The 12,478-nt window shown below is 40.4% G+C and overlaps 1 protein-coding gene across 2 annotated transcripts in view; it reads right to left on the reverse strand.

Moving 5' to 3' along the window:
• Positions 1 to 44: 44 nt before the first annotated feature.
• The window catches only part of Rbl2 (RB transcriptional corepressor like 2), a 50,882-nt gene continuing 38,448 nt past the window's right edge, over positions 45 to 12,478 (reverse strand). For both annotated transcript variants that reach the window (XM_041650938.1, XM_041650937.1), the window contains 5 exons: positions 9,603 to 9,674; positions 8,248 to 8,353; positions 7,090 to 7,292; positions 6,339 to 6,503; positions 45 to 1,487 (listed from right to left, as the gene is read on the reverse strand). In XM_041650938.1, the coding sequence (XP_041506872.1) occupies positions 1,317 to 1,487; positions 6,339 to 6,503; positions 7,090 to 7,292; positions 8,248 to 8,353; positions 9,603 to 9,674 (717 nt within the window). In that variant the 3' untranslated portion in view covers positions 45 to 1,316. The remainder of the gene's footprint in view (positions 1,488 to 6,338; positions 6,504 to 7,089; positions 7,293 to 8,247; positions 8,354 to 9,602; positions 9,675 to 12,478) is intronic.

Below are 12,478 nucleotides of genomic sequence, written 5' to 3' on the forward strand. Positions count from 1 at the left end.
ATGCAGGACACTAATGCTCTTTTTCAATATAACTAAACAGTGACTAATTTATAAGTGCTTTATTGAAAAATACACAAATTTTCATATAAAATTACAGCAGCGGTACCAAGAGGTTTTATAAGTACTTCGCACAGCACTGCTCCAGTAGACAGTGCCAGGTCTGTTCTTTAGAGCAGTATCAAGTTACTTAGTAACTTGGCTTAGAAAGATCCAATTTACAATTGAATTTTCTCCTTAGGATTATTAGTCCAACTTAAAAATGACTGGAACAATAATGATTAATAAAGATATGTGTAGATAATCAATAGCTGTTAAAATAATTTTCTAATTTGTATAAATGGTACTGTGTACTAATAAAACCCTAAATTCTCCAACCTATTTTTTTAACTTCCAGGAATACCCTCAAAGATATTTGAATTCTCAATTCATCTTAATTTAAAAATCTTTACTTAGCCAGATGATCCCTATGTAATGCCACTACCACAAACTGAAGCATTTTACACGTGCTCAGAACGTGTTGCTATATCAAGTCCTTTAAGAAAAGCATTAAAATATTGGCTGTTTAGCCTAGAAGTCTTGTACCTACTAAAGTCCACACTATAGAAAGTGCCATCATAAATATACAGCAAAATCTGGGTTACAACACCATGCATCTTACCCCTAAAGTGCTACCAATTACACAGGCTCATTCAGACATTGCACAACTTTTGCACTGTACCACATTCCTGGGGAAGGGACAGTGCTCAAGGGAACGGGAGCCTTAGGCAAGTGCCTGGAGATGTCCAGGTCTGGGCCATCCCCTCTGTTCTGTTTGGTGAATGTAAATATGGCAGGTGTTTTCATCCTAAAGCACATGGTTGGACCTAATCATAGGCAAATGGGAATGAATTGAAATACAATTCCTCTGCTGGGGCACACCTATACAACTTCTAAAGTTTTGTTTTCTGCAAGACTTGTAAGAGTTTACCAGAGTTAAAAATCCAGGTTTGGATTCTGGGCAGTGTTGAAGGTAAGCACTCAGTAGTAGGGGGAGAGGCAATTGGGATGAATAAAAATATCCTGAAGTGAGTCTAAATTCTCACCAGATAGCCCAAGATGGCCTCAGACATGCCATGTAGCCCAGACTTCTGGTCCTCTTGCCCTCTGCCTCTTGTGTGCTAGGATAACAGGTATATACTGCTACACCCAGTCAGAGAGCTTCCCTTTTCCAGCAGGCTCTAATCTACTGCTGGATTAAGGAGCAATGTTCCATAATCCTGCATGCATTAACTGCTAAGCAGTTGATGTGAAGACAGTTTCCATACTGGAGGCTAACCTCAGTGTGAACCTCGGTCGTTGGCTACATCTTGGAGACGACGTAACAGGGCGGAATGATTTTCTGGGCAAATTCTTTTTGCAGGGGATTCACTTCCGTCGTCTAAGAGAATCCCTCTCTTTTTAGTTGGGGTCTCTCCGGTCCGTATCATACTGTTGATCTCTCTCAGTCTCTATGGTGAGGAAAAAGCAGATATTAAAACTTTAAAAATGCTAAAGCACATTGCTCAGTATTAAGTTAGAATCTCGTGGATTCAGCAGTTTAAACATTTAAATGAACACCTTTGCAGAAAGAAAACCCAAGCAGATCCGCCAGGACACTGCTGACTCTGGGTCAAGCAGAGCGTTTGTGTTTTTAACAGACTTCCTTGGTGATTGTGGTACACATATCTACAACACACATACTCAATACCTGGTTCTAGAGTATCATAGTTACGTCATGTTTAGTCACACGTCCACTTTGAGATTTTTGTGTGAGTCCATGTGTGGAGGTGTGCATTTATATGCATGCCTGTGGATGTGGAGGTGTGCGTGTGTATGCATGCCTGTGGATGTGGAGGTGTGCGTGTATATGCATCCCTGTGGATGTGGAGGTGTGCATGTATATGCATGCCTGTGGATGTGGAGGTGTGCGTGTATATGCATGCCTGTGGATGTGGAGGTATGCGTGTGTATGCATGCCTGTGGATGTGGAGGTGTGCGTGTGTATGCATGCCTGTGGATGTGGAGGTGTGCGTGTGTGTGCATGCCTGTGGATGTGGAGGTGTGCGTGTGTGTGCATGCCTGTGGATGTGGAGGTGTGCGTGTGTGTGCATGCCTGTGGATGTGGAGGTGTGCGTGTGTGTGTGCATGCCTGTGGATGTGGAGGTGTGCGTGTGTGTGCATGCCTGTGGATGTGGAGGTCAGAGGACAACCGCAGAGTTTTTTCTTCTACCTTTATGTGGGGCTTTTGTGGCAAATGCCTTTACCCACTGAGCCATCTTGACAGCATGACTTGGAAGCTCAGTGGCTCACTCCTATGATTTCACCACTTGGGAGCAGAAGCAAAAGCATTGCTGTAGGTTCAAAGTCAGCCTAGCCTACAAAGGACAAGGTCAGCTGGAGTTACATAGCAAGGCCTTGTTGAAAGCACCACCCTCCTCTTTTCTTGCTTTGAGACAGGTGTCACTGTAGCCCAGGCCAGATTGTAACACACTCTAAAGCCCAAGCTGGCCTCACTCACAGCATCTCTCCTGCATCGGGTTCATGCATGCTAGAATGAAAAATGTGAGCCACCATGCCAAGGTTTTTCTTCATTTTGAGACTAGCTTTGAACTCTGCAGCCCAAGCAGGGCTCAACCTTGTGATTTTCCTGTCCCCAGTAGTTGGGATAACACCCAGCCACTTGTTTTCGACCTTCTCAACCACAATTTCACTAGAGAAATAAGCTTTGGTCCTGAAGGCATTCATTACAGGTAATGGATGCATCAGTGGCCTCTGGAGGCATGGGTTCTTCGAAGGGAGAACTGAGGAGTTATTAAAATTATTTCTAAGGTTCAGTGACTTCAGTGAGCAGTCCAATGAAGAAAGAAATCAGAATATGTCATTAGGATTGTTTCTCGGGCCTCAAAGTCTGCTCAGAAACTATTCTGGTACCAGTTGGCTCAGATTTTTGTTCATGTTTCTTATTTAAAGAGGATATTGAGAATGTTAACACACACATAGTTTAAGGAATCTCAAAGTAGTGAATTAACAGTGAATCCTCCACCACCCTGCTTGGACAATTCTGGTCACTTTTCATCTCTCAGATTTTAAAGTGCACATCCTAGGGCTAAGGCTGCAGCTCGGTTGGTAGAATGCTTTAGTCTAGCATGGAAAAAGCCCTGTGTTCAATTCCCAGCATTGCATAAATGGTATGGAGGTGCACACCTAGAATACCAGCACTCTGAGGTGGAGGCAGAAGGATCAGAAGTTGAAGGCCATCCTCAACTACACAACAAATTTGAGACCAGCCTGGGCTACATGAGACTTAATAATAGATCCTAGACTTTTCACTTACTTTTTTGTTGTTGTTGCCTTTTTGTGGTTCTGGGGATTAAACCCAGGGCCTAACACACGCCAGATAAATACTCTACCACTGAGCTACACTCTAACCCATCATTTTAATTCTTTACTCTGAAATAAATTGAAAATTTTTAATTAAATGTATATTGTCGGCATATGTATTTTCAAAAATTTAGGTATCATAAGCAAAGCTTTCTTTGATCCTTTCTCTTCTACCCTTTGCATTCTAAAGACGTCTAGTCTGCATTTGCTGCTCTATGGGTCTCCAGCTTACCCCAGTATTCCTTATATTGCTCACTGACTACATCAGTTGATTAAATGCTACATAGATTATAAAGTTACTCTTCATTGTATAGCTAGATAACTTAATCATAGCACATTTATAAAGTACATTTTTGTAGGTAATTATGTTCATACAGTACATGGTATTTTTTTCACAGTTCAAACATTCAAATCTTAACATTTGGGGAGGAGTTACCAAGTTGTACTTGTGGGGTCAGAGGGTAGCTTTCATGCTTTGTGCTTTTTCTATACACAATGCATACTTGACTTCTTTATCTTGCCTTTTTACACATGACAGAATCTAGAGACCAGAGATAAATACGAGTGAGAACGGACACTGGAAGGGAGGCATCAGGGTCTCACCATTAGGGATGAAGTTAGATCAGCAAATTTGCATTAAATCATTTCTTTCAAAGATGTTCTTATTGATACAAAATTATTTATTTTTATATTTTTTGAAGAGTTTATATAGAACTGGCATTACTTCTTCCTTTAATGTAGTCGCTACCTGCAGCTCCATTTATTTGAAATGTTTTTTAAACTAGAAATTTCAGACTGATATAGTAGTCCTGCTTGTTTTCCTGCCACTGAGGAGGCTGAGGCAGGAAGACTGGCAGGAATTTGAGGTCAGCTTGGACTATAGCATATGAGAGCCTGTCTCAAAAATGAGTGTGCTGGAGGGATGGTTCAGGGTTTATCGAGGACCTGGATTTGATTCCCAGCACCCACATGGTGACTCACAACTATCTTTAACTCCCAATTCTAGGGGATCTGATGCCCACTTCAGACTTCCCCAGGCACCAGGCACACAAATGGCATACATACACAAATGTAGGCAAAATACTCATAGACATAAAATCTAAAAGCAAATTTAATCAATATTGGGCTCCTAAGGCTACTGTATCTTATGTAGTGTAGGTACATCACAGTCTGTCCATTTCTTCTGTGCCTTCACTTTATGGGCATGAAAGTTACCCCTTAATCCTCAAACTTCTTTCAGTGTGTGTATGTTGTATGTGTATGTAATAACATTTCACTTAGAAATGTTATTACAATTCTCAACTATGACTATTTTTCTCTCATCTCACATCTCTCTTAATTGAGCACAGAGCTTCGTACATGCGAGGCCAATGCTTTAGCGATGAACTATATTCCCAGCCCAGGAAACGAATCTCTTGGTCATATACTCATTGCTCTGAAGTCCAGTTTTCCTGTTACATAACTACTCTAGTTCTCTTTTTACATGGTGGTAGTATGATATTTTTAACATGTTCTTTAACACAGCCTTACTGAGATATAATTTACATACCATATAGTTCACCCATTTAAGGTGTGTGACTCAAGTGGTGTCTGCACGGTACAACCATCTCCACATACAACCTTTCTGCTCCCAGAGAAATCTTTTCCTCTAGAGAAATGTTCTCTTTTTTCCTAATTTCCTTTCTGCCTCTATATATCTGCTCATTATGAGCATTTCACCAAAGTAGAATCATATGCAGTCTTTTACAGCTAACCTAACTCACTGCCATGTTTTCAAGGCACTGGAGCTGCAGGGAGAAACTACATTAAAGGAAGAAGTAATGCCAGTTCTATATAAACTCTTCAAAAAATATAAAAATAAATAATTTTGTATCAATAAAAACATCTTTGAAAGAAATGATTTCATGCAAATTTGCTGTACTTGGTCTTTGAGGGCCACATACATGTTTTATTCATCAACTACTAGACATTTGGATTGCCATCTTGGAACTCACTCTGGAGACCAGGCTGGCCTCTGCCTGCCAAGTGCTGGGATTAAAGGTGTGCACCACCACCACTAGGCAGGATCCATCCTTTAAACTGTCTGTGTTTTCACATTTGAAGCAATTGCATTAAGTCTTTATATCTAACTTCAGATGGCCTTAGTTAAACCTACAAACAGATTGATACCAGTTGATCCCAAAAGCAATTGCAGTGGTATGATATTTCCTGTATTGGGATGTATTATTTATAAAACTGGACTTGCAATTTTAACTAAATACATTGCCAGATGGGTTGGGGTGGGGGGGAGGGGGAATCAAATAGGTAACAGGGCTGGGGAGATGCTCAGTCAACAGAGCTGTAACAAAACAAATTTGGCTTGTCATAGCTTCTTCAGGCCTCATCTCAGCCTGTCATCTGAGACAGCCTTTGCCTTAAGGACATCACTTTCTTCTCTGCTTCTTGGATGCACTTCTACATCTCAGGGACTATGTAACTCTTCACCAGCAAGTCTCAAGTTTCCCAGCTCTCAGACTAAGGCAGATGCTACCACATATGTCTAACCCTGAGCTCTCTATTTTTATTTCCTCTATAAACAGGGCCAAAAGACAGAGACACTGTCTGTTGCAGAAACAACTTGGTAACCAGTTTAGGGGTCCAAAGTTTCTATTCTGAACAGAAATAGAAAAAATAAAATCTTACAAGTGAAAGAAAACTCAATGTCCAAAATTTACAGATAGGAAAGGAGGCAAGAAAAATGGAGTTAGTTCCCCTATTTTATTTCTAATCCTGATGTCCTCAGCAATCAAACCAGTTCACCCTGGGTTTTGTCCCTTGTGACTTTCTGCCTTCTGTTGCCTGGTAGCTGCCATTGCTCTAAGAAGTACAATTAGCAAAAGTTCTATTCCTAGCATCCCGATGCACTTTAGAGTTAGCTAAAGCCATTTATGTAGGCTTACCTTTGATGGGCTGTTGTTGAAGTAGTAAAAAATCTTCTCTCGAGGAGAAAGCATTGCTTCGTTTTTATGTGGGGAAATGTAGATGGGATGGTTCTGAGATAACTGTACTCGGCGAGGGGAGCCTGCCCTTACAAATGGATAGGGGGAGAGGGAAGGAGTGTCCATCTGTTGAAAATAAAATCAGTAATTCTGACGAAGGAAACTTGTAGGTAGGGTGTATTAAAAGTCATCAATTTTACTGAGTGAAAGGCATAATAAGCCAGAAGCCTCTGAATGCTGAACAGCAATGGATCAGCAACAATCAAAGAAACTAAAGAGACTTAGACAGCTAACATGCACAGGTGCTCAGTTCCCGCCAGCCTCTCTGCTATGCATCTTTATACATCATTTAATGCTTACAACAACCAGATAAACTATTAATTACTACTATTCTCATTTAGTATATGAGGTGACAGCAAGCACAAAGCTTAGTTATTTGCAAGGCCATCACTGTTAAATACTCCACAATCTGAATTCATGTGGTTTCTGTCTCCTGCTAGATGCAGAGAATTCTACACAGTCTTATTCATACTGCTGAGCATCATCAGAAATTATATTGATTAGACAAGGTACTTGGGTTGGTTGGAGACATTCTTAGTTTTATTTAATGAAAGAATTATTTTTAAGTCTAGTTTATGATGGAAAAGGTCAAACAAATGATTCCTCCCCCTCAAGAGTAAAAGCAGCACCCAGTGATCCCTGATGCACTTACGTTAGCCTGCGAGTACTTCATGGCAAATGTTTGGATTTGTTTGATGTAGACATTGTTGTAGAACTGAATGAGGTCTCCTCTTTCCTCCTCTTCAATGTCACTGTTGGCACCTGTCAGCCGAGTTGGGGTAGGAGGGGCACTGCTGGGCTGTGGAACTGGTAAGGTGCTGTTTGACCTCATAACTGGACTGGAATCTCTACTGGCTGCAGCCAAGAGAACAAAGGGTGGTCTGGGTTGTTTGAAAAAAGACTAGGAAAAGGGGAAACATCTATATGTGTGCATCAGTCATCAACAGCAATAATCAGGCACTCTGATTCTTTGGAGTTTGGTGTGTGTCATTCATGTGTTTGTAGGTACATGTGTGTGGAGGCCACAGGCCAACATTGGCTACCATTCCTTGGGAGCTATCTATCTTCTTTCTGAGCCAGGGTCTGTCAGTGGAACCTGGGATGCACCAACCAGCAAACCCCAGTGATCTACTTGTCTCTGCCTCCCAAGACCTAGGATTACAAGTGCTTGCTCCCATGGCTGGCTTCTTACATGGGGCTAGGGATCAAATTGGTCTACATCCTTGTGCACCACATAAGTTACCGACTGGGCTATGTCCTCAGCCCAGTTGTATCATCATCATCATTTATCATCCAGTGAGAAGGTCTCACTTTATAGTCCAGGCAGGTCTGAGCTCACAGTCGTCCTGCCTTAGTCTTAGTAGAGATGAAATTATAGGCATGGACCACCATCCCTGTATCTTGAGCTCTGTTTTTCATACCAAGAACCAAAGCTCAAAAATAACTTTATTCCTTTATTATAACTGTACCACAGGTTGACTGAGTAGTTTATATTAGTAAGTTACACAGAGGTTTCTGGAACCTGAGCCCTGTACTAACAAGTTTAAGTCAAGAACTAGGAAGAATATTTCTATAGCACAGGTCTAATCAACAGGCAAGCTCTTTCTGGAATTCAGGCTAGAAATTCCTATCTGAAACATGTTATTCTCTAAATGCCTCAAAGCACTGGAAGAAAGGACAACTGACCACCAAGTTTAGTTTATTCCAACAAATTATCTGAGAATAAACTACTTCTATATGTATTTTTATTTTAGATTTCTTAGTCTTTTGACCTAAAAATTAGATGTTCATAAAGGTCTGTCCTTTTTACCTCTGTCTTTATTTAGTTCTGTTGGAGAATTCTGGTGGCTTCTGCTGTCACTGTTGCCAGAATTTCTTCTTTTCCTTTTCCCTTTTATCAAAACACTTCTGTATACCTTTAAAGAGACAGTGAGAGGGGGACAGAAACCAGCATTTATTAACTATATACTAGCTGGCAGGACCTTAATATATGGTCCTTGATCCTCACAAAAATACACTTAGTAACGGTTGTCTTCTGGGAATGTTAAGAATGGCAACCAAGTTAGGCATTGTGCATGTCTGTGATACCAGCCCTCAGAAGGCTTAGTGAGGAGTGTTGCAAGTTCAAGACCAATTTGGGCTACTATCTCAAAAAGAAAAAAATAACAAAAGCTTTGATCTAGCCAGATGTGGTTATATGGGCACATACACACTTGTTAAGAGCAATAAACAGATACTCTAATTCTCTAGGATTTCGTGTGTGTGTGTGTGTGTGTGTGTGTGTGTGTGTGTGTGTGCGTGTGTGCACATTCTTTAAAACCAGCACTCAGGAAGCTAAGGCAGGCAGATCTCTGTGGGTTCAAGGCCAGCCTGATCTACACAGTGAGTTCCAGGCTAGCCAGGGCTACATAGCCTGTCTCAACAACAACAACAAAACTTTGTGAGCTAGGTCCCAGAAGCTCTTCCCTAACAGCTTATATCAGAGCCTATCTCATACAAATTCTAAGTACTGCCTAAAACTCTACAGAGCAGTACCAATACCGACTGTAAAGTCAAGTTATTTTACAAAACAAGTCTAACAACATTCTTGGTTTTCAGTGACAAATGAGCCATGTTCAAGATAAAGTGGGTTTTTAATTTTCATTCAACATTGTCTTAGATGATTACTGTGCTTTTTACTAAGCCAGGCATAAAGGGGACATGAAAATCAGTTAACTTCTCTGAATTAAGAAATATGTCACAGGCTGGAGAGATGGCTCAGTGGTTAAGTGAACAGTTGCTCTTCTAGAGGATCTAGGTTCAATTCTCAAAAACCCCACAAGATGGCTCACAACAGTCTAACTCCAGTTCCAGGGGATGCAATGTCCTCTTCTGGCCTCTAAGGGCACCAGGCACCCATGTGGTATACAGATACACATGCAGGCAACGCACCCATATACATAAAAATAAATATTTTACAGCATTGCCTTTGCAGGAAGAGGACTTTAAATAACTTGCATGAAATTGAATGCCAGTGATGTAAAAGATTAAAACAGCCAATCCCCTTAGATTCTTAGTTATAAATCCTGGTGGGGAGAAGGCACAGAACTAACTATAGCTAATTGTTCTTTTTAATTCATCACAGACTTAAGCTTTACTTTCAGCCCTGAGAGAAAACATGGTTACCTGGCTCCGGGCTTGTGGCTGAGTCCTGTAACAGCGCATGATATTCTGGAAGGATCTGTCTTCTTTTGTGACCTACAAACAGAGAATACTTAGAGATCCACACCAGGCATGGCAGAGTGAACAGCTCAGTGAACCTTCTGCCACTGTATTCAAAGACTGTAGAGCAAATGAACAAGCAGCTATTCATGAAAACCTGAAGTTACATACCATGAAAGCCTGGTATGTAAACCACAACCCATTATAGAGAAGTACAGTAACTAAACTGAAAAGTTGACTGGAAGTGGAACTTGGTAGATCTGAACTGGAAAAGAAAAAAATCAACAAACTTGCCCAAGGAGTATATTGTCTGAAGAACAGAAAAACAGAGAACAGCCCCAGAAAACTTGGACATGAGGAATCACATCAGCATTTATGGAACAAGAGTGTCAGAAGAAGAGGACAGAGGTAGCAAAGCAAAGAAAGATGTTCAAAGAAATAAAGACTTAAGCTGAGCATCATGGTAGGCAGGGGCTGGAGGATCAAGAGGTTCAGGCTAGCCTGGGCTACATAGCAAGACACTGGGGTAAAAAAATAAAAAGACTGACAAGCAGCCAAGTTTACTTTAAAACATTATTGTACACATTCAGGGAGCTTGTCAAACAGCAGACTGAATCAAGAGATCCACACCAGGCTTATCATAGAAAAAATCTAAAGCCATAGAAAGCATTGAGAAAACCATTTTTCCTTTACAGGGAAGTCAAATATGGTAAGAGCTGACTTCTCATCAGAAACTGTACAAGTGGAGCAACAGATTCACAAAGGTCAAAAAGAAAAGCATCCTATTGCAAATTATCCTTTCAGAAGTGAGTAAACAGTAAACAGTTTGCTGCTAACAGCAGCCCTCACAGAGAGGCAATGGAAACAAGTGACACAAGCACACATGCAAAGGTCCAGGAACATTTGTAAAGCATTAGCATATCAGAAAGACAGGGCAAATGCATGTGTATGATGTTTTGTTGTAGCTGTAACAGAAATATACATTTAACAAAAATGTACAAAGGAGGTGGGTAGGGTATTAAACAAGTGACTGCAGATACCACTTAAACCCACAGGAACCAATAAGCGGAAATGTAAGGAAGGGTACTATAACAGCAGCTATAAATACACACATGCCTTTTTCTTGTTCCTTTAGAAGTCTTACCACTGCGTCAAGGTAATGGTGGATTCGCAGTACTTCCAGTGGAATATATATAAACACATAAACAATACCCTCACAAAAAGGTAAATGGGGAAAGAGAACACTAATGCACGTATATCTTGTTGACATGAATTTGAAGCTAAGTTCTAAGGACTTAAAATACGTGTGTGTGTGAGAGAGAGAGAAAGAGAGAGGAAAGAAAATATAGCAAAAAATAGAAAACACCTAATTCAAAAGAAAGAAAAAAGGAGAAATAAAGGAACAAAGACATACAACAGAAAGCATTTATATAAGATACCTAGAAAATAAGTACCCAAGCTGGTGGTATCCCTTTAATCCCAGCACTCAGGAGGCAGAGGCAGGTGGATCTCTAAGAGCTCAAGGCCAGCCTGGTCTACAGAGCAAGTTCCAGGACAGCCAGGGCTGTTACACAGAGACCCCTGTCTTGACAAACCAGAAAGAAAAAGAAAAAAATCCAGAAAACAAGTGAAATAGACAAATGTAGTAGAGACAGTAACAACATAAGCAAATGATTAAACACACGTTGTAAGACTGGGAAAACAAACTGTTTTGGGAGACACTTTACTTTAAAAATGCAAATACGTTTGACAGTAAACAACACATATGTTTACTATATAGTTATCCAAAGAAAGCTGGGTAGCTATAAGCTATTAAACTGTAAAATAGGTTTTAGAAACAAATATTACTGAAGGGTTAGTTCACAAAGATCAATCCATCAAGAAGCTGTAATAAACATTAGTGTGTCTATTAATAGGGCACCAAATAATAAACTATGACAGAAAAAAAGTAAAACAGACAACCTAAAAATATAAAGATTTCAGTAACAAAACTTTCAACAATAGAAGATCTAGGCAGAACATCAAAGAGAAAACTTTAACAAGTCTCTTAAACAACTTGACCTAACCTAACAGACATCTAGAAAACACTATTTTCTTGATGGCAATAAAATACTTGCTTTGTTTTTTTGGGTTTTGTTTTTGTTTCTGTTTGTTTGTTTTCCAATATGGGGTTTCTCTGTGTAGCTTTAGTGCCTGTCCCAAAACTCGCTCTATAGATCCGCCTGCCTCTGCCTCCCGAGTGCTGGGATTAAAGGTGTGCTCCACCACCACCGCCCGGCTAATACTTGCTTTTCTTTTTTTTTTTTTTTTTTTTTTGGTTTTTCGAGACAAGGTTTCTCTGTGGTTTTGGAGCCTGTCTTCCTGGAACTAGCTCTTGCAGACCAGGCTGGTCTCGAACTTACAGAGATCTTAAACAAATGTGGAAGGCTAGCGACACTGCTCAGTTGGTACCGTGCTTGCCTATCATGCACAAGCCCTGTTCAGGTCACTTTCAATCCCAGCACTGGGTAAACTGTCATGGCTGTACATACCTGAAACTCTAGCACTTAGGAATGAGGGACATTCAAGCCCCCTTTGGGCTACATGAGACCCTTTCATCAAGCAAACAGAAACTCTCAATACATTTAAAAGGACTTAAATATATAAACTGTTTTTTCAGACACAGTGAAATGAAACTAGAAATCAGCAACAGAAGTCTAGAAAACTCACAAAACTGGAAGTTTCATGGCCCTGCAGGATGTACAAGTTAAATAGAAGCCATATGAAAATCAAATGTAATTTGAAATAAACATACATAATGCCAAGTTATGAGGTGCAGGTAATGCCTACTTTTGTAGTTA

This window comes from Microtus oregoni, unplaced genomic scaffold (assembly GCF_018167655.1).
Source record: "Microtus oregoni isolate MIOR12 unplaced genomic scaffold, Mior012 000004F_ref0000308, whole genome shotgun sequence".
In the NCBI taxonomy this organism is placed as follows: domain Eukaryota; kingdom Metazoa; phylum Chordata; class Mammalia; order Rodentia; family Cricetidae; genus Microtus; species Microtus oregoni.